Raw genomic sequence first — 26,161 nt, forward strand, 5'->3', positions numbered from 1 at the left:
TTACTTTATTTCTTTAGATATGTTACTATTCACGCATCCAATGGTGACTGACTTACCTGGACGGTAGTCACTTATTTTTCAAAAGTGCTAAAAGAAACGTTGCAATGCGCAGCGTGGAAGCAGACGACATACCGGCACCGCCGCCGCGCTGCTCGCGCCCGGCTGAGCGGTGACGTGTAGGGTCACGTGCATATGACATCAACGAGGGACCGCCCAACGCCCAGGGTGTTGTGAGATCTGCATCGGGCTCTGGAGCGCTGCAACCGGAATGGCGGCTACCTGCTGTCGCGTCGTGCGCGGTGTTCGGCTGTGCGACGTCGCGGCATGCAGCTTCTCGCTTCTTTGGCTTCACCGGAGCAGCAAGAGTCAAATATATTTGTGAGGTGTCGTTAACGCCGACTTCAACGCCGCCATGTCCGGACTAATCGGATTCCACACGCGTGAAGCCATCCGCGTCAAGGCAAAGGTGAGTGTCCCATGCCATTTACCTTGCAGGAAAGCTGCCTGGCAGTGTAGCCAGCTCCAGCTGTTTCGATGCGCGTACGGAATGTTGTGCTTGAATGGGTTTTGGCCCGGTGATGGCGAAGTGGGCTGCCTCGGCGGACAAGTCTCCGGCGACTGTTTACGTCTCCGCCTAAAGAACGAAAGCGAAAGTTGGTATTGCGGAAATAACTTGCCACGTATGTAACAAGCGCACGGCCGCTGTCCACGGGCGCGAACCTTAGCTAATCCCTGCCGAGGGCTCGGCAAGCGTATCGTACTCCATCGATTGCTATCACATTTGTCTTTTCTGACCTCCTTTGCAGCGTCAAACGAGGTCGACCCCTCCGATTTCCGCATCTGCGCGCGCGCGAAGGGAAGGGAGCGAACCGAATGAATGAAACGCGTGCTGGCGAACGGCGAGTTATCTTTCGGCCGTTCGCATTTGGACGCGTCGAGACAGCATTTCAAAGAACCGAGTATTTCCTGTCTTTCGTGCGAGTTAACTAGCGAAAATAGAAGGCGCAATATGGTCCGGGCCGGACTGAGCCGAATTACGTAACGATCACACCACAAAAACTGCCACAAATCTGTCTCAAACCGCGATCAGCTAGCAAGATCTCCTTTTGGCCGAATCTAACCGGCTGACCTGACGTAGGGACTGATTGACTGGTTTGTGACAGTTAAGTGATCTCATCGTTTCGTGGTTCGGCCCATATGTTAATTGTGAGCTGCGGGCTAGGCGGCGATTGCGAGGATTTATGTGCTATATCATTCCGGATGAACGATGCTTTTCATCGTTCATTGAAATAATATGTAAAATCACAGTTAACGTTTATAGCCCCCCTGCTGTACCGCCCTACGGGGGCGATGCAGGTATCCAAAGAAAAAAAACAAATATAAAAAAAAATGTGCGTACGCATATGGCTAGACTCGTAACTCTGACCGAGGTCGCTGCTGGCGGAAGTTGAGGGTGGTGGATTTACAACGTGCTCTTCAACATCATATCGTATAAGGTGTAATGGCATCTAGTGTGAAAATCCTAGCTGGTTTAGGACAAATTCCCACTTGATATCCAATTGTTTTCATTTGGGTCACGGTTCAATTGAAACTCAGCTGGGATGAACAGGGAATTCGTTCATTAAACCAGTTAGACCGGTTAGGATCTTCACCTGTTAGGAAAATAAATCTGTAATCTGGTGCCTCATTTCCCACACAGCGATCTGGTTTATCAGTAAACCACAGTGTCATTAATTATATCGAATTCACATAGATAAATGCGTGGTTGAAAGAGTACGGATTGCGATTCCAGGTGTCGCTATGATTGGTTGTCATATAACCAGCCATGCTTTCTGCACATTAGTTGCCATGGATGCTACATAATAGAAAGCCTCACCGAAAACCACTACCGAACAATCCCAGTGTCCCTGTATTGTGAGGCCGATGTGATACGCTCAAGGACAGCAGTTATCAAGACCACTATAGTTACCATATGGAATGGGACAGCATAGCAAGCTTAGAAGGTGATGCTAGAAAAGGTGATGGATATTGGGACAGCAGCTAACATGAGTCTGGGCTGGTTGTTGATCAGTAGGAGGATGGAACGTGGTTGTTCATGGCTGTGAGCATAAAGGCACCAATCCCTATGTCAGCCTCAGCACCAAGGCTGTGGCTAATGTTTTAGTGCGAGTATAGTCACTGTCTTTCAACAGCACTTGTATCTGCCATTTCAGTATTCTCACTGGCCTCCTTTGATACTGTGCTTACCACTGAATTGCATCAGGCCACACTGCATGCTTTCAATAGCAACCATTCCTGAAGAACATATTCAATGGCTGCGATGGTCAGCGCTCTCGGTCTCTTCAATTGCTTGTTTTGTTACATGATTCGTCATAGCAATGCTCACATGACCTTTTCCAATTGATAGCACTCATATTGCCTTTCATCTCCCCAAAAGTTGCTCATCTTGTTGCATATCATAGCTATGCTGCTGTGACCTTTCCAGTTGATTGCACTCATACTGCCTTTTATTGGCATCCCAACAATCTCTTCCCTTTGGGGTCATCCTTTCACCATTTGCAGGCTAAGTATGCTTGTTCAGGGCTTAGCCATCGAAGTAAGAGTCATGATGTTGTCATTATATGCTCCTTTCTGTACTTAGCAATACCCAGCCCAGATCTGGGTCGCCTGTAGAATCGCATCAGCATTTTCATTTTATTTACACAATACTGCAGCCCTTCATTTAGGTCCAAATCGGACCTAAATTGTTGTGTGGCATTCTAGTGTGCTTGTACACCTGCTGTGAAAACTGCTTGGAAGGTGCCTGTTGAGGAAATTTAATTGCATCAAAGATGTACTGCTTGGCGTGTAAATGTGCAGTGTGAATTTGTTCAGTTATGATTAAGCTGCATATATCGGCTTATTTATTCATATATTTACTTATTTGCATGCTTATGCATATTTAAAATAATTCATTGTTTTCAATGGGTAGAAGTCGCACCGTTGGGCATTGTGTAACAAACATTTGGAAAAGCTATGAAACATATAAGTAACATTTAGACAGACTCTGAATCAGTGCAGCTAGAAACATTGATGGAGGGGTGGACAGCACTTCTACTTTACATGGAAATATAATAAAAAGGAAGGATGGCAGTGAAATAAACATTTTTGGTGATATTGCGTTCCATAAACGTTTTGTTCCTGGCATACATGTGCATTAGTACACAGTTGCATGCATACAGGCACACTAGCAGACAAAGAAAAGAGGTCTGCTTAAGATGTGCATCCTACAGTAGTACACTACTAAGCAGTGGACGATAAAAAAGGATCTTTGTCATTTTGGCTTTGTCTCAGTTGCTGTTGGAGACTGGCCATTCAGCTGTCACGTTGAAGCTGGATAAATATTGTTCTTTGCACATTCAGCTCATTTATCATCTTCGTATGCTGGTTGGTCTTCTCTTAAGGTCCAAGTATGACAGTTTGGTCGAGCTCAGCAGCTGCAGGCAACCAGTGGTTCTTGCAACAGGAAGAGAGTGGAATGAGGTGATGAACAGACATAAACCTCGTGCTTGACATGTCTGCGTCAGTCTCTGTGTGACCTCCGTCGACTTCACCCTTGTGCATCAGGGCTAACTGGCTCGCTGAAAAGCAAAATACGCATTCTTTGAAGAGACATCCTCATTGCGGTGGGTGAAATGCCTGCCCCCTACATACATGTTGGAATAGGCAAGATGGCAGCCTTTGAGGCACTTAGGCAGCAATTCTTGTCCATTGAGCTGGGTATAACTGGTCAAAACTTTCTTTTCTTGGTTGCAGAGTTATCAATTGTGTCTAGTGTCACATATGACCTTAATTTAGAACAGTGAGTACAAATACCAGTACCTGCACTGCTGAGGATTCTATGCATTTCTGGCTGTAAGATGCATTTGCAAGCACGGAAATTCATAATGTTTTCACTCATTTGGCATAGTATAGCACTGAACTTAAGAGAACGCCCATAAATTTATCCTAAGTGCATAAATATTTGATTTAAAGGCCTAAGGTTAGTATGCTGGCTGACTTTGTGGTCACAGCAGTATACAATGATAGCTTTCATTGAACCAAATGTGGTCATGTGTCCACACAGGGAGGCACTAGCTAAGAATGGGTCATACATAAACAACACACATGGCATGATCAGTGCATGGTTATTACTTATGAGTGTAAAAATATTAACATACTCTAGTGAGTCTCTCCACATATTTCTACTAAAGAGGAGAGGACTTGCTCTCTAGACAGTAATTTTTATTTTAAATTGGCATAGAAACATAGACCAGAGCAAATGGTTGCACATGGTGTGTCCTCTCTCATTGCGGCTAGCATGATATTGTCTCAAGTGATTGTCTCAAGTGATTACCCTACGTTTCATGACTATGCAGCTGCATTATACACATGTCCCTACTTTTCTCTTTCGTTTACTTTTTATTCCTGCTTGATTCACTTTTAAAATGCAGCGAAAGGCTCATCAAATCTACTGACTGTTACAAAGCTCCGTAAAATACTTTCCTTGGTTGAGACAGTATTATGTGCCATTTACGTTTAATTCAATACCATCTAAACTGTGTAAAATTAACATGCCTGAATATTAGCCAGAAAAGAGCTAAAAAGCTGATGCATTTCATCTTGACATTCCATTTGACACTTTTGTTAACTGTATTTCATTGTACTAGATGCAGACTCATGGTCTTTCATTGCTAAATGCAGTAATATGTATGTATATATATATATATATATATATATATATATATATATATATATATATATATATATATGTATTGTATTATATATATACACACCTCATGTACATCTACTACTGACGTCTTTGCTAACGCAAGCACGCGTGACCTTTGTACTTCGAGTGCATTGTTTTCTGCTGCCCAAAACTTTCATTTCTGCATTTTATTATTATTCAACTAGATATCCAGTTTGTATTTTTTTTCGTTTGTTTATTGTCTGAAATCACTCTGTGTTTTTTTCTTTTTTTGATGTGCGTAGAGTATGCTCGCTTTATTATTTTGTTTAAGTACGTCGCCTCGCTCATCTGCCTGCTCGTCCACAGGCACTGCGTGCTTAAACAGGCTGTGTACTACATACAATAAAGGGCTATTAAACCGCTCGCTTGACTGTTCGCGCTGAAATTTGATGCAGAGGTGGCGCACAACATTATCTTTAAATACCGTTTGGATGATATGTGTTTGCTTAATGAGATCAAAATTAATTAAAAGTTCGTGTCGTCCGTAATGTCGGCGATCCATAACAGCTTTCGCATGCACAGCTAAAACCGGTTGTTACATATCTAGCGGCTATCTATCCGAAGAACTGAGTTATTTTTACTCCAGCACGCGCGGACTAAACTCGTTGAACTTTAGGACAACTTTTTCAAACGACATTTTTTTTTCTCAGTAGTGTTAATTGTATGCGCATACCTCGGTAGAGAAAATTAAGGCTGCTTAGTTGTGATAATAGAGATTGTGAAAGCGCGAACACGACCGCAAAGGCCGCAGAAGTTCCAAGAATAGGCGCCTGATGTCGCCACCAGTATCATTTATGCGAAAGTTGCATATTTTGGAGATGACATGGAGGCTTTTAATTAATTCGAATCAAATCAGGCAAGTACATTATTCAAACGCCGTATCGTCGAAAAGGCAGTCTAATGCCATCTCTGCGTCCAATTTCATCGCGAATATGCATTAGGTTTAAAGGTTCCTCAGCGGCATTGGTTACGAGGGACACGCGTACATAGTGGATCCAGGGCTGCGGACATTTCGACCACCTGGGGTAATTTAACGTGCACAGACGTCGATGCGAGCGGTTTAACCGAAAGTATTATTTTGCGGCACGCGTTAACAGTCACGCTGGTACAGCGGCGATGGCCAGATCAGTGAGCCTGCTGAGGCGAAGACGTGCTTTACTGCAATGCACGCGGATCAGTCGGAAGCGTGAAGGATCGGCTTGTTGGTAAACCGCGACGTTGTGTGGGGAAGGCTAGGTAAGCGCCCAGTCTGCAGCTTTGTATTCTTGCGGAAATTCGTGGTCGTGGAGTTTAAACCTGTGCGGTTTCGTGCTTAGCACGTTTAGCCTTTCTCTAATGGCCCAAATAACATCGCTGTTCATACGGAAATGGACTGTTCGCGCTTCCGGCTTTCACTCATGCATTGCCGTGCAGCACGTCTTCGCCTCGGCATGGCTCGCTGACCTAATGATCATCTCCGCTGTACCAGCATAGGCCTCTATAGTCGAATACAACCTAGAGATGTACAGTAATCGGCGCACAAAATTCTTCCGTGAAAGAAAGTAGTGCGCTGTTAAGTCTTTTCTGATTACCTAAATAAAAGCTAACCATCAGACCAAATTAAAAGCTCAAGGATTTCGATGTCTCTGACTTGTTTTGTTTACTCAAATATATATATATAAACAAGACAGATCCTGTTTACTGTTCAGCGGAGTAATACACTCGCCGCGGACCTTTGCCCATAGTTTGGAACAGCTGTTTTTATAAATTGTATCTTACTATGCAGATTCGAGAAGCCTTTTGCCCTGGTTGTGAGGTAGAATAGGGGTTTTAATTGGGAACATTTCATCCGCTCTGTTTGCATGTAAATAACAAGCATAAGATTTCTTACTGATTACAGGCTCACATATGCGCTTTAATCCTTGGGCAGGCGGGTGCTGCGATATCACGAGTATCATATTTAGCTCAAAGCGACCCTTTTAAGGCTGATGTTGGTGCAGCAACGCCGAGTGCGCGAAATGTGGCGGTTATCGTAGATAGTTTAAATTAAGAGCAGATCGCTGTGGCAGGTTACGTTTACGAAGTATGAAGCAAATGCAACGAGTAAAATATTTCCAAAGCATTGCTTCCCGCCTCGGTGGTGCAGTGATTAAGATGCCCGACCACTATGCCCTACATAGTACCCGGGTTCATCCCGTACAGGTGGGTCACCGCCGCTTGCGGCAAGGGCTAGCCTGGTACCGAATTTTTATCTGTTGTAGGCCGTCATTGCACTCGCCACCGCTGGTGGTGGACGACGGCTGTTGTTGCGGCGCGCGTCTTTCTTTTCCTCTTCCTTTTATTTCTTCTCTATATTCTCTTCTGTCTGCACGAGGCAGCGGAGGTGGCTCAGCGACAGAGCCAGTAGCATGCCCGTGCATTTTCTTTTCCTTCTTCCTACAGTCACAACAACAACAACAACAACCGCCGGTGGCTTCATTTCTATGGATGCGAAACGGAGAGGCGTTCGCATGCTGGGCGATGTCAGTGCACGTTAAAGATACCCAGGTGGTCGAAATTACTACGCGGCCCTCCACTACGGCATCCTCTTCTCTCTCTCCACTTTCACTCCCACCTTCCTCCCGTAGCCCTCCACTACGGCTCCTCTTTCTCCCTTTCCACTTTCACTCCCACCTTCCCTTTCCTTATGGCGCGGCTGAGGTGTCCACAGGAATCAAGTGAGACAGTTACCGTGCCTTTCCCTTCCTATAAATTAATCAGTTTTTTCCCTCACAGCGCGTCTCTTGAAGCTAAGATGCACGTACCCCGCCCCTCACCCGACCTCGACCGGGCGCAAGCCACGACACTCAGAAGCCTACAAACAAAGGCCATTCTTAGCCCCTACCGACTATCGTTAATTACAAACGGAGAATTCAACCCTTTATGCCGGCACTGCGGTGACGAGACGCAGGCCACTCAAGACCATATACTGTGGGAATGCGCCAGCAATCCCCCTCCAAAGACACTCTTGCCAGCTCCCTCAGCGGAGGAATGGGACAAGCTGTTGGCCAGCCCAAGAAAAACTACGCAACTGGCCCTCGTCACGCGAGCTCAAGAGGTCGCTCCCGACTGGAGGCCACCCTAGACTCGCCCCAGCCCGAAATAATTCCTTTCATTTCGTGGCAATAAAAGTTGTTACCACCACCTCACAGCGTGGTTCAGGTGTCCACAGAAACAAGTGCGACGTCTACTGTGCCTTTCCTTTCCTGTGAACCAATTATTGGTTGGTGGGTTGGTTTGTGGGGTTTAACGTCCCAATGTGACTCAAGCTATGAGAGACGCCGTAACGGAGGACTCCGGAAATTTCGACCACCTGGGGTTCTTTAACGTGCACTGAGATCGCACAGCACACGGACGCCACTCCGTTTCGCCTCCACCCGCCGATGTCGGGATTCGATCCCGCTTCCTTGGGCACAGTAGTCGAGCGCCGTAACCACTGCGCCACCCCGGCGGGGCTTAACCAATTATTGTTATTAAAAGTTACGAAAAAACCGGGATTGAAAAGCGGGTGTTAAAGAGGCTATTGCTGCAACACACAGATTTCGCTTCTATCACTAGGTTTACCCCCACAATTTTTACTGATGTCATCAGGATGCTTGACAAGTATTAATGAGCGACTCAGGGAGCATGCGCTAAATGTTGGGAAGAAAGATGAAAAAGGTGTTATCTCGTCTTGCAGGCAAATGTGCACCGCGATTTGATAAGACGTCGATTCTTGACAGAAGCAAAAATGAACACTCTCTATCGACACTTCAGGCTTTTCATATATATATATATATATATATATATATATATATATATATATATATATATATATATATATATGTAAAGCTGGAGAATGCATTAGCGACACACATTTCTTTTTACGAAGCCGAATATAAGTTCCTGTGTTCGCGATGTTGTTAACTTGGAACAGATGGGTCTTACAGATGGGAGGCCTTGGAAAAAAAAAAAGAAAAAAGAAAGAAAAAAGGAAATCTTGGAAAAAAAATGTTTTTTCTCGTTTTTTCCCGAGGATGGAAAACCGAAAATAAAGACCCTTAAAGTATGATTTCCTTAAAGAAACATGAAAATTTGTGCTAATTAATAGATGGCTGCTAATAAATAGGAATGAGCACTGAAAAGGCTGCAGAAGGAATTTATATGCTGTTATTTGGTTTTGGTTGCACAAATTAGGCTTACTTCAGAACGTTCGTGGTATATGCTTAGTCTATTGATACAGTTTCAGATGCCGAAATGCTGCATATTTTTTTTCCCCCTCTTCCGCTAATTGTCGGAACGCGAGCATATGACATGTAGTCTTGATTTGCTTATTTGTATTTCCAATAAAGTACAAATAAAACCTAGTCAGTCTGTAGTCTCATTCGTGAGAAGGAAAGTTCGAGCGCCGATGCCACCAGAGGAGGCGCCCTCCGATCAGCCCATCGACCACCAATGCAGCAGCTGGCAGTTGTCGCGCGTCGTTGCGCGGTGATAGTACGCCACGTTACCGTGATGTGACGTCACTAGTATTCACTGATACACTTACGATCTTCATACGTCACGAAATTAAATTTTGCTAACGACGCGTCTCAATCGGGCGAAAGAGCATTTAACGGCTTTTTGGAGCTGAATTAAGATATTAATAGTTTGTTGTGTCCAGATTTAGACTATGGGTGACCTCACATACAGAGAAAACCCATAAGGTGCTCATAAATCCTCCAAACTTGGTGTCCCAACCCCTTTTAGGACAACACGATAAAATTTGAATGCATACAGATTTAACTGGAAGAAAAGGTCTGAAACTCGACACGAACAGATTAGAACAATCTAGGAAGAAACGAGCACAAACACATCGCCAGTACTAGAGCGGTATGTCAGTGATCTAATTAAAAATGCGATGAACTTTAATCAGTCTACCAAACATTATAAGAAGCTGAACAGAACTGGTAGTTCACGTACATGTATTGTATTCGCTATGTAAGATGGGGGTTTATTGATCAGATCAGCAGGACTCGATCAGCAGGACTGGGCAGATCAGTGGCGAGCACAGCAACAGCGAACACCGTCAGGTCCGACACGCGCAGAGATCACGATGTCACTGCCTATAATGTTCCTCGTGTACTTCTTCCTCTTCACAGCTAGAACAAACTGAGAACACACGAAAAACAGCATTTTTTTTTTTGTCAGATGGCTCACTGTACTAACGAGAAATGCGGTAAACGTTAAACGTTGATCAAGCACAAAAGGAGCCGTCGATATTAAAGGACTAGAGTATAGCTTAAAATACAGAAATGTCCGATATTTATTTACGCATGGCTTATTTGGAGATAAGTGTGGCAAACTTGAACTGCGTGTTAACATTTGCACGAGAAAAGTAAAAGCACGAGTAAGAGTAAGCATATATAAAAACACACGATGAATATACAGAAATGTTGCATGTAGATATGGTTCCATGTTTGATATAAGAAAAAAATGAGATAAGTTTCAAACAGTACAAAATAACTCACAGGAATATAAAAAGCACAATCGAATGTAAGTGTAGAAAGACTACACTACGACCAGGAAGGAGAAAACACGAAAACGTGGTCATACCTTACTGCCACATGATTTATTACAGAGAAAATTTTAGACATCGATTGAACCCCGCATAAGATTTTGCCGAAACAAAAAAAAAAAAAAGAAACAAACGAACAAACAAGAAATCTGATGTGAAATATATGAGACGAAAAAAAAAAAAAAAAGAACGCACTAAGTTTTCCTACGCATTGCTGCTCCTCTCATTTTCGGCACTGCTCATCAAACTAGACACTTTAAGCTGTATGTTGGAACCAATGAACACAGCTTCTGTAATCTATGTCCCGTACGCCTATGCCTGCACTAGATGCGCACACTGACTAAATTTGACCACTTCTTCCGACACGCAATAGTGGAGGCTGCAACACACATGGCAGCTATGTTCTAGAACAAAAAAAAAAAAAAAAAAAAGTGTCACTTGTCTTTTTATGACCGTCTAAAAGCGGCGCGATATTTGCACGAGCAGCAGTCTTCTTAAAAAAAAAAAAAAAAGACTGCTTGCTGTTTTATTGCAACTTTACACCTCTTGATTAATACAAATAATTGATATTTTTCAGATTTTTTCTATATTTCAGAAAAAAAAAACTTTTTTTTCCTTGTTTTTTCCAATCTTCAATATTTCTGGAAATTTTACATCCCTACTCATGACTCACATCCCCGCGCAACTGGTCTGTGACATCACAGTCATCATTCAGCCTTTGAAACCGAAATTGCGCGAGAGAAAAGTCAATTATACATCATTTAAGTTGGCGTAAGTGCATTTCACGCTGTCCCTCATGAACACTACTGTCTTGCGCACTGTTCTGATGAAGAAAAAAAAAAAATAAAACACATCTAAAGTTTAGTTGTGTCTAGACCTTTAACTAAATCCCCAGCAAGGTAAATGCGAGATAATTCAGGTTGTAGCTTTAGGTATCAGTGTTTTTGTATCGGCCGTGCGATTAAATTAATTTTGTATTCTGTTCAACTTTACACCTTTGTGTGCTTGTGCGGTATTGCAGCCACACACCCCACTCACCTTTCGACCAAACGCTTTTTCCAGCGGGGCTGATTCATGGTAGGATGCAACGTGCTCGCACCATCCGCCAATTGTCCGATTGTATCCAGTTCCGCATTCCTCATGTGGTATACCTGTCATCCCTCTCCCAGCATGCTGGAGCGCCTTCTATTGGATTCGCATACCGGATTACACTAATTTCACTCGCTAATCCGCCTTAATCCGTGTCGATAATTAATCTATACAGATTAATGTGATGCAGCAGTTCGCCCACGTCTGGAGATTTTTGGGCCCTTAGCGTATAATATGACCCACTAATTCACTTCAATCCCACCACTAATGCAGCAATACGAATACTCGGCGTTTTCAAATTTGGCGGCGCTCTCTGATTGGTTCCCTGGGAGTCACACGACCTCGATGGTGTCGCCATTTTTTCCGTCATTCAGTGGATTTCGTTACAGAAAAACAGTTTCGAATATTATAGGGAAACAGGTAGTTTCGTAGTAGAGATCGAAGCCAGGTATTTTTCTTCTTTTTTAAAGAAATTAAGATAAATGCTATGGGATAAAAAAAGTGATGCCACCGTATACATGTAAAGGCCGCACTTGTGCAGGCGCCGACTGCAAACTGTATGGGGCTGTGAAGAGTTTCACCGGGCTTCAACTTGAAAACTCCGCTGTGCAATTTTGCTTTGAGAGAAAAAAAAGTGCGATGTTAGCCTGCATATATATGCGCACATGCAAGGAAATGATAAGGGAAGTCCGGATATGGAGTTATTTACAGCTGCTGGTTATCAGAGGGGCAAATATGGAGGAGGAGGAGAGAGTGAGAAGTCTCTCTGTAGCTATGGCTCTAGTTCGGGTGGCTTTGGATCAGAGGGCTCTTGGGGCGAGGGTGTAGCTACGGTTAGTGAATAACTTGCGTACTGGGCTTCAGGATTGCACGGCAGAAGATACGTTTAGTCAGGTGAGAGTTGGAAAAGTAAACGCGTACCCTTTGACCACCGTCGGCGGTCAAGTGTGACAGGCGCTATCGGACAGTGACACCTGCATCGTAATTCATGCGTGCCGTACGCAAATAGAGCACCAGATATCGGGCCGGCTATCTTCGGACAGCTAACGTACGCCCAGTCATCAAATATTCCTGCAGTCAAAACACCCGTGTGACCGACGATGGAAGTGCACAGTTTGGACCATGGGGTGGAAAGGGGGTGGGGGGGGGGGGGGATCGGTAGTTCGGGGGATCGAATTGGACTAGCAGACGGATATTTGGGAAGCGAAATCGTTATGGTGACTACCCTGAGCGCCGCACAACGAACGGTTGCATCACAATTTCAGTCCGAAGTCACTGCCCCCCCTCCCCCCCCTTCCTCCTCCCGCGGTGGTGCAGCGGTTAAGATGCCCGACTACTGTGCCGAAGTACCCGGGTTCGATCCCGACCGCAGGCGGCTGCGTTTCGATGGAGGCGAAATGAAGAGGCGCCAGTGTGCTGTGCGATGTCAAGTGCACGTTAAGGATCCCCAGGTGGTCGAAATTGCTCCGGAGCCCCCCACTACGGCACCCCTTTATCTCTAGTTCCTTTTTCACTCCCACCTTTCTCCTTTCCCTTAGCGCAGTTCAGGTGTCCACAGAACGAGTCTGACAGATACTGCGATTTTCTTTGCATGTGACCCAATTATTATTATTATTATTATTAAGTCACGCGCGTTCAATTTTTTTTTTTTCCAGCACGTTTTCAGGGTTGCGGCAACGACGACTCCTTTTCGACCGATCAAGCTGTATATGATTTGCATAATAAAAAAGGCATGGTCAGGGCGTGTAATGAGAAAGTAGTTTATAAACTGTTGATTGCTTAGAGTAACATAGTGTACATATTACGAGGGAAGTCAAGCGCATGTCAGGTGCGGTAGAAGAGATTCAGCTGGGCGGAAGAAATTACCCGAATGATGTCTGCGCGCCCCTCTGTGCACTTGACAGTGGCATGAGGGGAGAGGTTTGTGTCGTGGATCAAGTGCATAGCGCTTGGAACGCCGACCGACCTTCAACGTGAGTCTCTCGTGCTCTTGGCACAATCAAGCTTGTGTTGGGCGAGTGTGCCGAGCCGTGCGTATTTATAGCTGGAGGCCGTCGACTTATTCGCGAGGGGAGAACCCTTGTCCGTGAAAACAGATAAAACGATGTCCACTGCGACAAACAGCCTCGGTTATATTGGCGGCGAATTGTGCAGAACTGTGCCGTTGATTTGCGACCACACACGTGCGTGCGCCAGTGGATCGGCTGCTGTGTGGCAGATAAGGGCGTCTGCTGTGCGTCCTGTTTCGCCTCGTTTCCGCCGATTTGGAAATCGTGGAGTGGGCAGACGCGACTTGCCTTTGCGTCGTGAAGTGTCAGTAGCTTAGCGATGACCTTGAGGGCACGACAGCCGATGCATACGCGTGCTATGATCGTGTCACGTCACTCCGGGAAAACGTCGCTAACACCAGGAAAGGAAGCCGGCTGGGCTAATAGTGCGTTGTACACGTTTGTACACGTATTTTTTTAGACCACTCTACACAATCAGAGTATCCCGACACGGTGTCTTTGGGGGAATTTGGCGACTTATTGGCTGCATAAAGAATATTAGAGATCGTATACATTGAGGTCGAAGAGGATGGCCTCGCTCGCGTCTCTGACGTCGCGAGGGTCGTTAACAAAGAATTTCGACTGCTTAGGTGTATGGTTTGGGTTCGTTTGTGGACTTTAACCTCCCAAAGCGTTGAAGGCTATGAGAGTGGAGGGTTCTGGAAATTGAGACCATCTGGGGTTCCTTAACGTCTGCTGACATTACCGCGCAAGCATTATAGTCGCGCAAGTGAAATGTTTTCGATTGAGGTTTCCGACATGTATTATAGTTCTTTCCGCAGATATCGTATTCGGTATGTGTATTCCACATAGAGTGCCATGCTTCACGCCGGATCTCGGGTCCGTTTTCGACGAAACCGTGGCTTGAAAGCATGCCGTTCAGGTACATATGTCGTTGGTTCGAATCGCTGTCACAGACTAGCCTCTAACTCGAGTAGCACATTTATGCTGTGTGCAACGGGAAATCGTGTGACACCACTTTGGACGCTGTACTGCAAGGACGCTGTATTTGCGTCGCACTTTTGAGACGAATATCGAAAACAAAAAACAAACAACAGGTGCCACATAGAGGTCTGCTAATGGCGAGCACATATAGACGAACGGTGTATGTACGGGATGGTCTGAAGTTATCCCTGATGGGTCTGGATGCATGCAGTGATGCATCGTGGATGCTTGGTTTGCTGCGTGTGTCATACGGCCGCTTAACGACGTCATTTATTTATTTATTTTTTTTTGCAGTAACTTTGGATTCTTGTGACCATCTGAGGAGCAGAAACGCCGCTAGTTTTTCTCCTAGTAAGACGTATAATGGTTTGACGTTAATAACTCCCTCGCCCTTCTATGCATGTTCGAGCGTCATCTCGTGATCTCGTCCGTTTCACCTCAGCGCTCCTCCGTGGGTTTCCCGACGATTGCGCCGTGAAGAGCTAGCTGTATGCCAGAGTTTCTAAAGCTGCTGAGTACAAGGAAAATATGTATAGGCTGTTAATGCCAGTCGTGCGGCATAGTTTGCGTGAGCGCTGGTGTTTCTTTCCTGACGGAGCAGCCGCGGCGATGCGAGTATAGAGACTCCCCCGTTCCTGCCCGTCAATCATCATGTGAAACTCCTTACCCCGTTCCACTATGCATGTGCAATCTAGCAATCACCTCTCCGTCCGTCGCCTTCCACCCTCAATACTTCTTCCCTCTCTGTTTTGCACCTGTCAACTGAGGCTTGAGAATGTAGGGAGAATTTTTCCTATACGGTGGTTCTAGCGTTAACGCATTAAAAACACCGCATTTCTAGGTGCAGGACATTCTACCCTGTTCATGCATGGCTGCTATTGCATTCGCTCTAAGCCGGAGCTGGAGTGATCTGGCCTGGTGGCAGTGCGAGAGGGCTGTGCAGAGCCTCATTTTGCCCCCAGGATTAATGCTTCCTTCTCAAATAGCCAGACTACACGCTTGAACAACGCCAGCGTACATCGCCTGAAAAAGAAAATTGCCATATCTATTTCGCCCCTCCGCGAAGTGTGTCTGTCAGCGTATCTGTTTACGGCACGCCGTCCTGATAATTGCACAAAATGGTCTCCTCGTTTTCATCAGAGAAGGCTACGTTTCTGCTGTTTGCCCTAATGTGAAAGGGGGTCTCGGTAAAGGGCTGTGAAAAGTGATGGTAGAAAATGAAAGCTCTGTACTGGTCGGGCATACAGTGGTTCCACCTGTTACAGTACGCCGCAGTGCATTGCCACCTCAACGTTCACACGAAGCGCAGCCGCATGGTAGCGGTTTCGTTGCGTGTTGGACAGAAGGTACAAATTGGATAAATTCGATGGAAAAGAAACAGAGTGTGGAATTATACCGACAGTGGAAAATGCAGATCAGGAAGGAAGCTTTCTCTGATAGCTCAAGAGGCAGTGCCCTACTTTTTGAAGCTAGATCAGGGTGCCTTAGAACACGCAGCTGCAAAAAGAAATTTAACAATGAAGACGGCGCATGTGCTGTATGTGGTAACTCCAGTGAAACAATTGACCATATTATACTCGAATGTAATGGTATCCATCCGGAAGTTGATGCAGGCGCAGTCACTGTTCCTGAAGCTCTGGGGTTTAGAGATACCAGTGGCCGGGTGAATAAACCGGCGGTGGAAACTAGCAAAAAACGACTGGAAGATTGGTGGCTTAAAAGCAGAGAAGTGACATAATGTTAGCAATGTCAAAAAAAAATAATAATAAATAGAATGATGGTATAGTTAACCAATCTAAAACAATAATTAAGATATAGGGAGAAAAATGAGCATGATCGCTACTGCTACCACCCCGTTTCAAAGGGGACGCTCCTATATTCCATCCCATCCATCCATCCCATTTATCAGCCGTACCAAAACGGCGGGTCTAGTTAAATGCGCACTCTAGCTCTCCGCGCTAGAGTGGCGCGGAGAGCCACTCTAGCCGAGGTTGTGGTGTTTAGAGGGGGAACGGTCTTCCGCCCCGCTCCTACTCCGCAGGTGCTGCGTCCTCGCTAGCGACCCGCGGAGGGGAACAAAGGGGACAAAGGACGGGCACGACACATAGTTAATACTCCAATGCTATTTATTGCACTTGCAAATAATACAGAGCATGCCGGCTAGCTATACATCAACAAGGTTTTCCTTGGAAGGGCAAGGCTACGTAAGAAGGACTTTTGACTCACCGGCTGGGTAATGGGGGTGCGACTTCAGCGGCGGACATTTGCACGCGCCGTGAATATGGCGGCCGGGATCTCCCGTGCGCGCCGCATTCTTCGGACAAAGCCAATACCACGGCGTTTGCCGCGGGAGGCGGCGAGAGCGTGCGGTATTTACCGGTCGCTTCGCCGTTGGGAACCAGAAGATGGGCGGTCGTGCACGACGGGTCCTCCCGTGTGCGCTGCGTACTCCGTGCACGCTATCCCCCGGCATTTGCCGGGAGAGGCGGCGGGAGACGACCGTTCTCGTTGCCGGCTGGATCCAGAAGCTTTCTCGTCTTCTCGCGGGAACCCGCGTAGACCTCTTGGCGGCGCACCCCTCGCTGGTCTCCTTCCCCCAAGGGGAGGTATTTACCTCCTCTCCCAGCCGGCGCTGCCATGAAGCTCGTTGGGGTGGTTGTGGTCGGTCGCGGCGAAGGGGCAGGAAACTGGTTTTCCACATCCCTCCCTCCTTAAATGTTCACCTATGGTTGTCGAGAGCCGCTCCTTGGACGCCATCCGCGAGGTAAACACCAGGCTTAGCAGGGCGATCCAAACGTTGGTGTCATCCGACTAGCAGCAAGGTGAAGGGGCCCCCCTGTCCATCGGCAGGTCCCAGAAGCCAGCATGACGGGAGGGTGTTGTTCCCGCTGACGCGCCTTTGTTGGCAGGTAGGGGTTGGCCTCCTCTCCCGTCAAGCCGGACTGGTTCCGTGAGACTCCGAGCTTCGGTGATTCACGGCCACAGGGCAGCAGGCAGGAACGTAAACAATGGCGGCAGGTCCAGGCGGTTTCACTTGATATCTGCACAACCCTCCGGATCTCCAAAAAGGTTGAATAAATTGAGCAAAATGACCATTTGGTAAAATGCGGGCCAATGCGAGTGTCAAACAATTTTATCCGGCACCGCACTGCGTTCCGTTAATCCGAACGAAGCACGGGCATCCGCGGTTCGTTTGCCGGCATAATAATCTGGTTTCACTAAATTTCCGATTCGCCTTCTCAGCCCAAAAATACCAAGTTCATTTGAACGAAGTTAGCTTTCTCTAATTCAGCGAGATGTTCGGCTACAGCGAGGTCAATATAAAACAAACAAACCGCATTTGCGCATGCTGTATGCCACGGTTAGACTGTCCTCCGATGTGCGACAGGCAGCTCCCAAAAAGAGCCTTAAGCCTACTCGCTCTAGCGCTAAGGACAATAGCTAGAACGCAGCGCCGCGAGGATGTGCATCTCCGCCAAGGAACCCAGGGTGGCCCTACTCGCTCGCTGCCATCCAAAGGCAACTTCTGAGCGAACGGCGCCCACCGCGTCCAGCGGTGTCGGAGCGCCCCGGTGCTTTCCGGCAATCACGGCTGCAATACCAGTAAGCCGATTGCGGCACCTGGCTCCCAGAGCCAAAGAGACAGAAGAGGAAATATTTACAACTATATACAAGAAAAGTAGGGCCACCGTCCCGGCTGAGGCACTCACTCGCTTCCGGCGTGCTGTTCTCCGTGGACGGCTCGGTCTCGTGCTCCATGTACGGACCTCGTGGCTGTACCTCTCAAAGGCCTCGGAAGTCGGCACACACAAACACACACGCACACACACACTCACAAATAAAAATGCTCCACACACATAAACACACACACACACACACACACACACACACACACACACACACACACACACACACACACACACACACACACACACACACACACACACACACACACACACACACACACACACACACACACACACACACACACACACACACACACACACACACACACACACACACACACACACACACACACACACACGACCATTTGTTCTCGCTGCAACTCCTCCCATCTCGCCGTCAGAAAAGCATAATAGCCTTGCTAGCATAGGGATGTAGGGTCAGGCCTAATGTTAAATGTCCGGGCAAGCACTCCACGCCGCGAACTGACTATCGTCCTTTGTCCCTAGGGAGGGGTAAGTAGCTCAAGTGCTTCTGCACGAGAGAACCACGTTGAGGCGCCATTGTGGGGTTAAAAGGGGGAGACGGTCTTCCGTCCCGCTCCTACTCCGCAGGTGCAACGTCCTCGCTAGCGACCCGCGGAGGGAACAAATGGGACAAAGGACGGGGACGACACATCGTGAATACTCGAATGCTATTTATTGCACTTGCAAATAATACAGAGCATGCCGGCTAGCTATACATCAACAAGGTTTTCCTTGGAAGGGCAAGGCTACGTAAGAAGGACTTTTGACTCACCGGCTGGGTAATGGGGGTGCGACTTCAGCGGCGGACATTTGCACGCGCCGTGAATATGGCGGCCGGGATCTCCCGTGAGCGCCGCATTCTTCGGACAAAGCCAATACCACGGCGTTTGCCGCGGGAGGCGGCGAGAGCGTGCGGTATTTACCGGTCGCTTCGCCGTTGGGAACCAGAAGATGGGCGGTCGTGCACGACGGGTCCTCCCGTGTGCGCTGCGTACTCCGTGCACGCTATCCCCCGGCATTTGCCGGGAGAGGCGGCGGGAGACGACCGTTCTCGTTGCCGGCTGGATCCAGAAGCTTTCTCGTCTTCTCGCGGGAACCCGCGTAGACCTCTTGGCGGCGCACCCCTCGCTGGTCTCCTTCCCCCAAGGGGAGGTATTTACCTCCTCTCCCAGCCGGCGCTGCCATGAAGCTCGTTGGGGTGGTTGTGGTCGGTCGCGGCGAAGGGGCAGGAAACTGGTTTTCCACAAGGTATTAAGGTTCATAGATACCAAAGAAAATGTTATTGCACCTGTGGTTGAGGTTAGCAAGATCCGTTTAGAATATTGGTGGCTAAATTGCAGGGCGGGTGCGCAAAAGTGCTAAATCGGAATAAAAAGTATTTGGAAATATACCTAGCCTCAAAATAAATTCGTTAAAGTTGAAGACGTGCCTGAATTACGAATCATAAAAAAGAAAGGTTGAGCATGGTGAATACTATCACCTTCCCGTTCCGAAGGGGATGCTCTTAACTTCTACCCATTCATAAAGACACTCGGTGTACGTAAATAGTGCATATCGGTTTGCAATCAACTTATGCATCTAGTTCGCCGCATTATCAATAAGTACGCCGGGCTACGCGAATGTTAAATAAGGCAGCTTGCCCACACATTAGCACTCAACAAAATTCTATATACATTTCCATACCTTACTCTAACCTGTCGCCAAAGATATCAGATTGAGGTCGCACTTTATATATTGTACAACGCTGCCCTTTACGTCCCTGTACAAATGTCCACGGAGCGCCTATACTCAACAGGGCTGTTCTTGCCTCTGAGAGACCTCATACAGCAGCATCGAGATCGGCAAATAGCACGTGTTTCTAGCACCAAACAAGGACATTGGATACTTCAGCAAGGTGCACTCAAACCTATCGACCTCCCTATCATTACCCCTCCTTCCCCGCTCCCAGATAACCTCAGAGTAACCCCCATTCCAAAAAACGTTGCACCCGATACTAACCCAGGCAGACGTTCCGCTCGCGTTTTCAATCAGTTCATCTTACTGATTCTACGATCGTCTACACAGATGCATCACGAACTAACGTCGGAGCGGCTGCTTACTCAACTGAGAGCCGCAGCGAGGTATTTATGCATACCCTCGGTCCTTACATAGACCCTCCTCCTACAGTGAGTCTCGAGACCCTACCAATAGTCGCCAGTATTCAGGAACTTGCACAAGAACCCCCTAATCCTTCAGGATATACAATAATACACTGATTCAATAGAGGCTATACGCGCCATTCACACGGGTCGCATTCCTGAAGAACTACACGATGATCTACACAGAGCTCTCACCAAACTACGTCCCAACACTGTCACACTGAGGTGGATTCCTGGTCACGTTGGAATCCCAGGCAATGGGGTAGTGCGTCGACTCGCCCGCGAACTTTAGCACCGGGCGCCTGGGATTCCCTGGCCTTATCCACCCACGTGGAACGCTACTCTTTACTACAAAAAAGAAATCAACATTCACTATGACAACATTAGGGAAACTCTTCGTACGCTTCCTCTTCCTGATAAATCCCTCACTACCACACAAATAACCATACTTAGACGCATACAACTAAATACACTGCTTACCCCTGCGTGATCATTTCTATACCGAATCAGACACTCCCCCGCATGCCCAAATTTTTCCGAACACTATGCAAACTTAGAACACTGCATGCTTTCCTGCCCTGTTGCAATACAGTCACCTCACTTTCCTCACCCTCTTCCCCCAACGTGCCTCTGACCTGTTGAAAGACCAGTTGGCCTTGGTGACTCTGGTCCAGAGCATTCTTGGCGCTTAGTAGTGCGTTGAATAAAGTTGTTTCCTCCCTCTTCCATGGTGTGGACATGCCCTAGGTACAACGAACCAGACAGGAATTTGGAGTCCTGTGAGGCTTTAATGATCAGCCAGAACAAAGACGTTCATAAGAAAATCATCCATATGGCACTGGACACCGCAGGGGAACATTTCTTGATGGGTGTAAATAAAGTTAATCATCATCGCTCTGCTGCTACTCCGCACCTTCTCCAGAGCCTTCCATCCGTGGAGATGCATTTCGTGATGACCGATTGTCCATTTTCTGTTTCATTTGTCGCGGCAACATCATGACTGCAGCATTAGGCGAAAGCTGCGAGCAGCCCGTCGGGGAAATCACAAACCGTCGGCGATAGCCATCGCCAGTCCTGCCGTGGTGGTGGTGCAGTGGTAAGACGTCCGACTGCAGTGCTAGAATGACGTCACAACCCAGGCTCCTGTAAAGCCTTCAGTATAGACTTTCAAGACCTCTACTATTCGCTTCCGCATGAGCATCTCTTGGCTTGTGTTCAAAAATGTATAACTGATGACAATGACGAGCAAAACTTCATTCGCAATGTTGGCATTTCTGTGGCATCTTTTTTAGAACTGTTGTCATTATACCTGCAATCCACCCTTTTTTCAGTTTGAGGGCCAATTGTATTCACAAAAAACAGGCGTGTGCATTGGGTCGAGCGTGGCACCAATTCTAAGTGAAATTTATCTAAGTTATGTTGACAAAGCCATCAATAATAATGTTCCTACCTTTGTAAAAAAAAGTGTTCAGATACGTGGACGATTACCTTCTGTTTGTAGAAGCGCACGACCTTTCAAAGTGCGTCGAAGACGTTCTAAAAGTTTTTCGAGACTGCGGTAATGGCCTAAACTTCACATTCGAAACCCCGTTTTGTGATATTCTTCCCTTTCTTGATTTAAGGTTAAATTTAGGGCGAAATCACGTCTCTTGGGCGTTTACACCAAAATCGAAGAAGCCTTTGCTCAATTTTTAAATCTGGCCATTCGAAATTAGTGAGGTGTGGTATAGCTGTGTCATGCATAGGGTATTCAATTGTAAAATCCTGCCACCATGCCATCATGTATAGCTTCAAAGATCAGATAGACAGATTGAGGTCAGCAGGCTTCCCCGATGACGTAATTTTGCTTGCTTGCAACAAGGTCCTCAAAAAAAGTAAAGGCCTCTAGAATACGACAGGATTCTGAGACACCCCGTAAAAAGAAAAATATTGCCGTCATACCGTATGTGCATGGAATTTCGCATCGCCTACGGCAAGTTGGACATAGGTATGGAGTACAGGTCACGTTTTCTGCGCCCATAAAACTTGGCAGCATTTGCGCTAAAGTAGACAGAAAAATAAATGACAAAAAACGACGTGCAGGCCGTGGGGGATGCCAGGTAAAATATAATGTAGCTTTTCTTCCGTGCGCAGAAGGAGTGGTGTACAGAGTGCCTTTTACTTGCAGTAAAAATTACATTGGTCAATCAGGAAGGTGTCTTAACATAAGGCTAAGAGAACATGAAAACTCCCTAGAAAAAGCCCCGTCATCGAACCTGGCACTACACCACAAGGAATGTAGCCAAAAGCCCCCTTTGCACCCTCCTTGCACTCCCCTGTTCAAATAAACTACAGTGTTGTACAAACGCAGAGAAAAATTAACACGAGAATTCTGACACATGCGTAAGCACCCCATCTGTTATCATTCATCCCCGAGAAATCTCACATCTTGACGAAACTGGTTAAAGTGAAATGTTGTTTTATCTGCGAACATGCGCACTTGGCTGTCAGAGCATTTTTGTATATATTCGTGTTCTTTCAATAAATCATGCAGTTGATAGTCAGCGCCGTTCCCGTCTACTCGCTTGTCCCATGTTTGTTGCGCTGTGTATTTTTAAAAAAATGTCTCTTGAGTTATCAAAGAAAGATTCCTTCCTGATCTGCGTTTTAGAATTTTGGTATAGTAGTTCTACACTATGCTTCTTTTCCATTGAATTTAAAAAGTCACAGCGTAGCGTCATGAAACAACAACTTTCTAAACTAAATCTTGTTAAGTACTTGCATAGCGGAGCGAGCGATGTGGCTGGAATTGAAAATTAAAAAAATAGGAGAGGCATTGCTTATGTACATCGAGGATTTTGAAAAAAAAAAAAAAGAAGATGCATCGGCTATGCTAAAACTGTTGAGACCCGCCGCAGTGGGGGCAGTAATTAGGGCGCTCGACTTCTGCGCCCAATGATGCGGGATCGAATCCCGGCGCCTCGGAAAGCGAGGCGCCCGTGTGCTGTGCGATGTCAGTGCACGTTAAAGAACCCCAGGTGGTCGAAATTACCGGAGACCTCCACGGCGGTGTCTGTCATAGCCTGAGTCGGGAGGTTAAACACATACAAACCAAACCAAAACTGTTGACAAGTCCGTGAGCGTGGACCACGAGGCACTTAAATTTCCATCACTTGGTGTCGTGTTAGCATTTCACCTTTGAAATGCAGTGGCTCATTGCCACTGTGCACCACCGCGGTGCGTCTTTATGTTCCCGCGTTTTTTTGAATTCAGCCACCGGCCCTATCGTAGCTCTGCGATTCCCTCCGCGATAACCTTTTACCTCGCGTTCCACGTGACTGGCGTGGAACCTTTCGGGTGCCCTAGAAGGGGGAAGTTTGCCCTCTTAGATAGCGATGTTTGACGACCGCCTTCCGCGTCTCCCTGATAACCTGTAGCACTGCAACTCTTCGGCTCTTCGCTTCGCATTCGTTTTGCCCCGACTGCGCCTCTTTCTGGCGTGCTCTTTCGTTTTCTTCCTTGTTTTATTTTCCTGTCGCTGGAAATGGAACACACGCTGATGCAGGAACATCGCCACAAATTGTCGAGAAAAGTGAATCATGTAAGGCCCAGAGAAGAAAAACTGCTGAACCATAATTGCTGTCATATTGCCCGAGGAAAGAAATTTCGCCACATAAGACATCTGCATTAACTCCCCTTCGCTTTAGAACGGTATTTCTAGCTTCGACGTTGTTTTTGTTCGGGCTTTTTGCATTTGACTGGTGAAATTAAACTTGCGAAATCTGCCGGCATTAGCTCCACTGTACCTAGTCGAAAAAAACTACAGAACCATGTCAAAAATACGATGAAATATTCTGTAGTTCTGTCGTAAACGTCACATTTTTCTGTAGTTCTGTAGTAGTTTTCTGTAGTTTTGTAGTTTTCCTCTAGTAGTTTTCTGTTGTCTGTAGTTCTGTGGTACTTTTCTGTTGCAACTACAGAATTTTCTGATGTTACTATACAGAAAGTTCTGTTGTCACAACAGGTTTTCTTTCAAAAACCACACAGAAATTCTGTCGCAACAACAGAAAGTTTTCTGTAGTTTTTCTGTCTGGGATACAGTGACACTTGCATATTGAAGTCCGAAATTAAGGCACAGGTCGGTGGCCTCGCACATCAACGCCCCTTGTATACGCAATCACCCTTACCACACAACTTCCTGCCACTATTTCGAGTTGAGATCAGAGTCTCATAGGAAGTTTAGAAGACGAGACGCCTCCTCGTCTGCTACCGTCTAACGCTACCGTGAGAGCGTCATTACGCTTGCGCTAATCACCCCGATGGAGACAGATGGCGCCACGTTCCTATCAAATTCCGGTGGACTGCATGCAAGGACCAATCAGCGCATGCTGTGCTGACGGCTCTAGGCAGCGGTAGACGGCAGCGGCAGCGGTAAACTAAATGTTAACTAACCTAAACTAAATTAAATTAAAAGCGACCGTCAACCGCTACCGTGCGCCGCCAGCATAGCACGCGCCGATTCGTTCCTGCATATCGAGTCCGCGGGAATTTGACTGGAACGTTGCGCCATCTGTCGTCGCGTCAGGGTGATGTGCGCATGCGCACTGAATCTCGCGCGGTAGTGGTATATGGTGGCGGTCAGCGGTAGCGCTAAACTAAATGTCTCTTTTATATTTTAACGCAAGATCATTAAAAGACCTGTTCTGCGGAAAATCGTGTTGTCGGCGCAGTCGACGTTGTAAACGAAAATTTAGAAGCATGCCTCTTGCAGGCGATAGATGGCGGGCGTCATGGTCGCGCACTGATTGGTCATCTGGTGGTGTGACGTCACGAGCTGAGATGGCGTGGCTAAGTAGCCAGGAACTGTCAACTGGGGCTGCTCCTGTGAGGTGGGAGGATGAGGGAGGAATAGAACCCGGGACTTTTGTATTCTGATATGCACTACCCATAAAGAGAGTTATGCTTTGACCGTGCAGGCGTGTTCTTACGGCTTGGTTAAAACGGTGATTTTTATCCATGTCGTATGGCCTCGCACACAGTGTGGTAGTTTGTGGCTATGCTGATGGGTACGTGTGAGGTGATAATATTGGTTGTTTAAGGATTAGTAATTAAGTTAGTAGCAGAGTGTATGTACGAGACCGATATCCTCAAGGAGCCGCGGCTGAGAGCCAATGACGTTTTGGCCCCTAGATGGGAAGCCCAAGTCCCCCCTCCCCACCTCAATTTTTTCTTGATAACTAGGGGACGGCTACTTCTGCACGATATGTGAACACCTCTAATAATTACGGAGCGTTGTTGTACTCGTGGCTCAGCTCCGAAAACAACATATGTTGAACCACTGTATGAGAGAATATCTTTGAAATATATATTTGCGAGATAGCAACGCGTGGGAGATAAATGTCGCGGAATTCCGATGTAGCATCTGGTCCTTTGTTTGTGGAAAACTGGCAGCAGCTATCACGGATGACCTTTCATTAGGATTTTGCAACCACAACGTAGTTAAAGGTGCGCATGCAGCCTTTAATTCACGAAGGTTGTTTGATATTTTCAATTAAAAATTTTGTTAGCAATACATTTACCTACAGTGCAAGAGAAACAGAATCGCACGGAGAGCATATCTTCATATGATGCAAGGGTATCAGCAGGAACAAATATTAGTGGACGTCTAAGCAATGTGCCTAGCTTGGTTCGCGATAGCACGAGCCCGGTGTGACGTTTTGGCGGCGGCGGCGGCAGAGTTCAAGACATCCGCACTTTTACTCGAGAGAACGCGGGAAGTTGAAGACAAAGAGCGCGAGACTTGTAGTTGAGCACTTGTGATCTTCGGGTGACAGTGGGAGCCCGGCCATGAAACGCCTCAACGGGCTCCTTATGCTATTGTAGTATATACAGTATCAGTCCGCGTGTAAGGAACAAAGCTGTATCAG

At 46.7% G+C, this 26,161-nt stretch overlaps 1 protein-coding gene across 1 annotated transcript in view; it reads left to right on the forward strand.

Moving 5' to 3' along the window:
* The first annotated feature begins 217 nt into the window (after positions 1 to 217).
* The window catches only part of LOC146178787 (TBC1 domain family member 25), an 88,648-nt gene continuing 62,704 nt past the window's right edge, over positions 218 to 26,161 (forward strand). The window contains exon 1 of the mRNA XM_084578551.1: positions 218 to 466. Coding sequence (XP_084434677.1) covers positions 413 to 466 — 54 coding nt within the window. The 5' untranslated portion in view covers positions 218 to 412. The remainder of the gene's footprint in view (positions 467 to 26,161) is intronic.

This window comes from Amblyomma maculatum, chromosome 9 (assembly GCF_055883805.1).
Source record: "Amblyomma maculatum isolate TAMU_Amacu chromosome 9, ASM5588380v1, whole genome shotgun sequence".
Lineage (NCBI taxonomy): Eukaryota > Metazoa > Arthropoda > Arachnida > Ixodida > Ixodidae > Amblyomma > Amblyomma maculatum.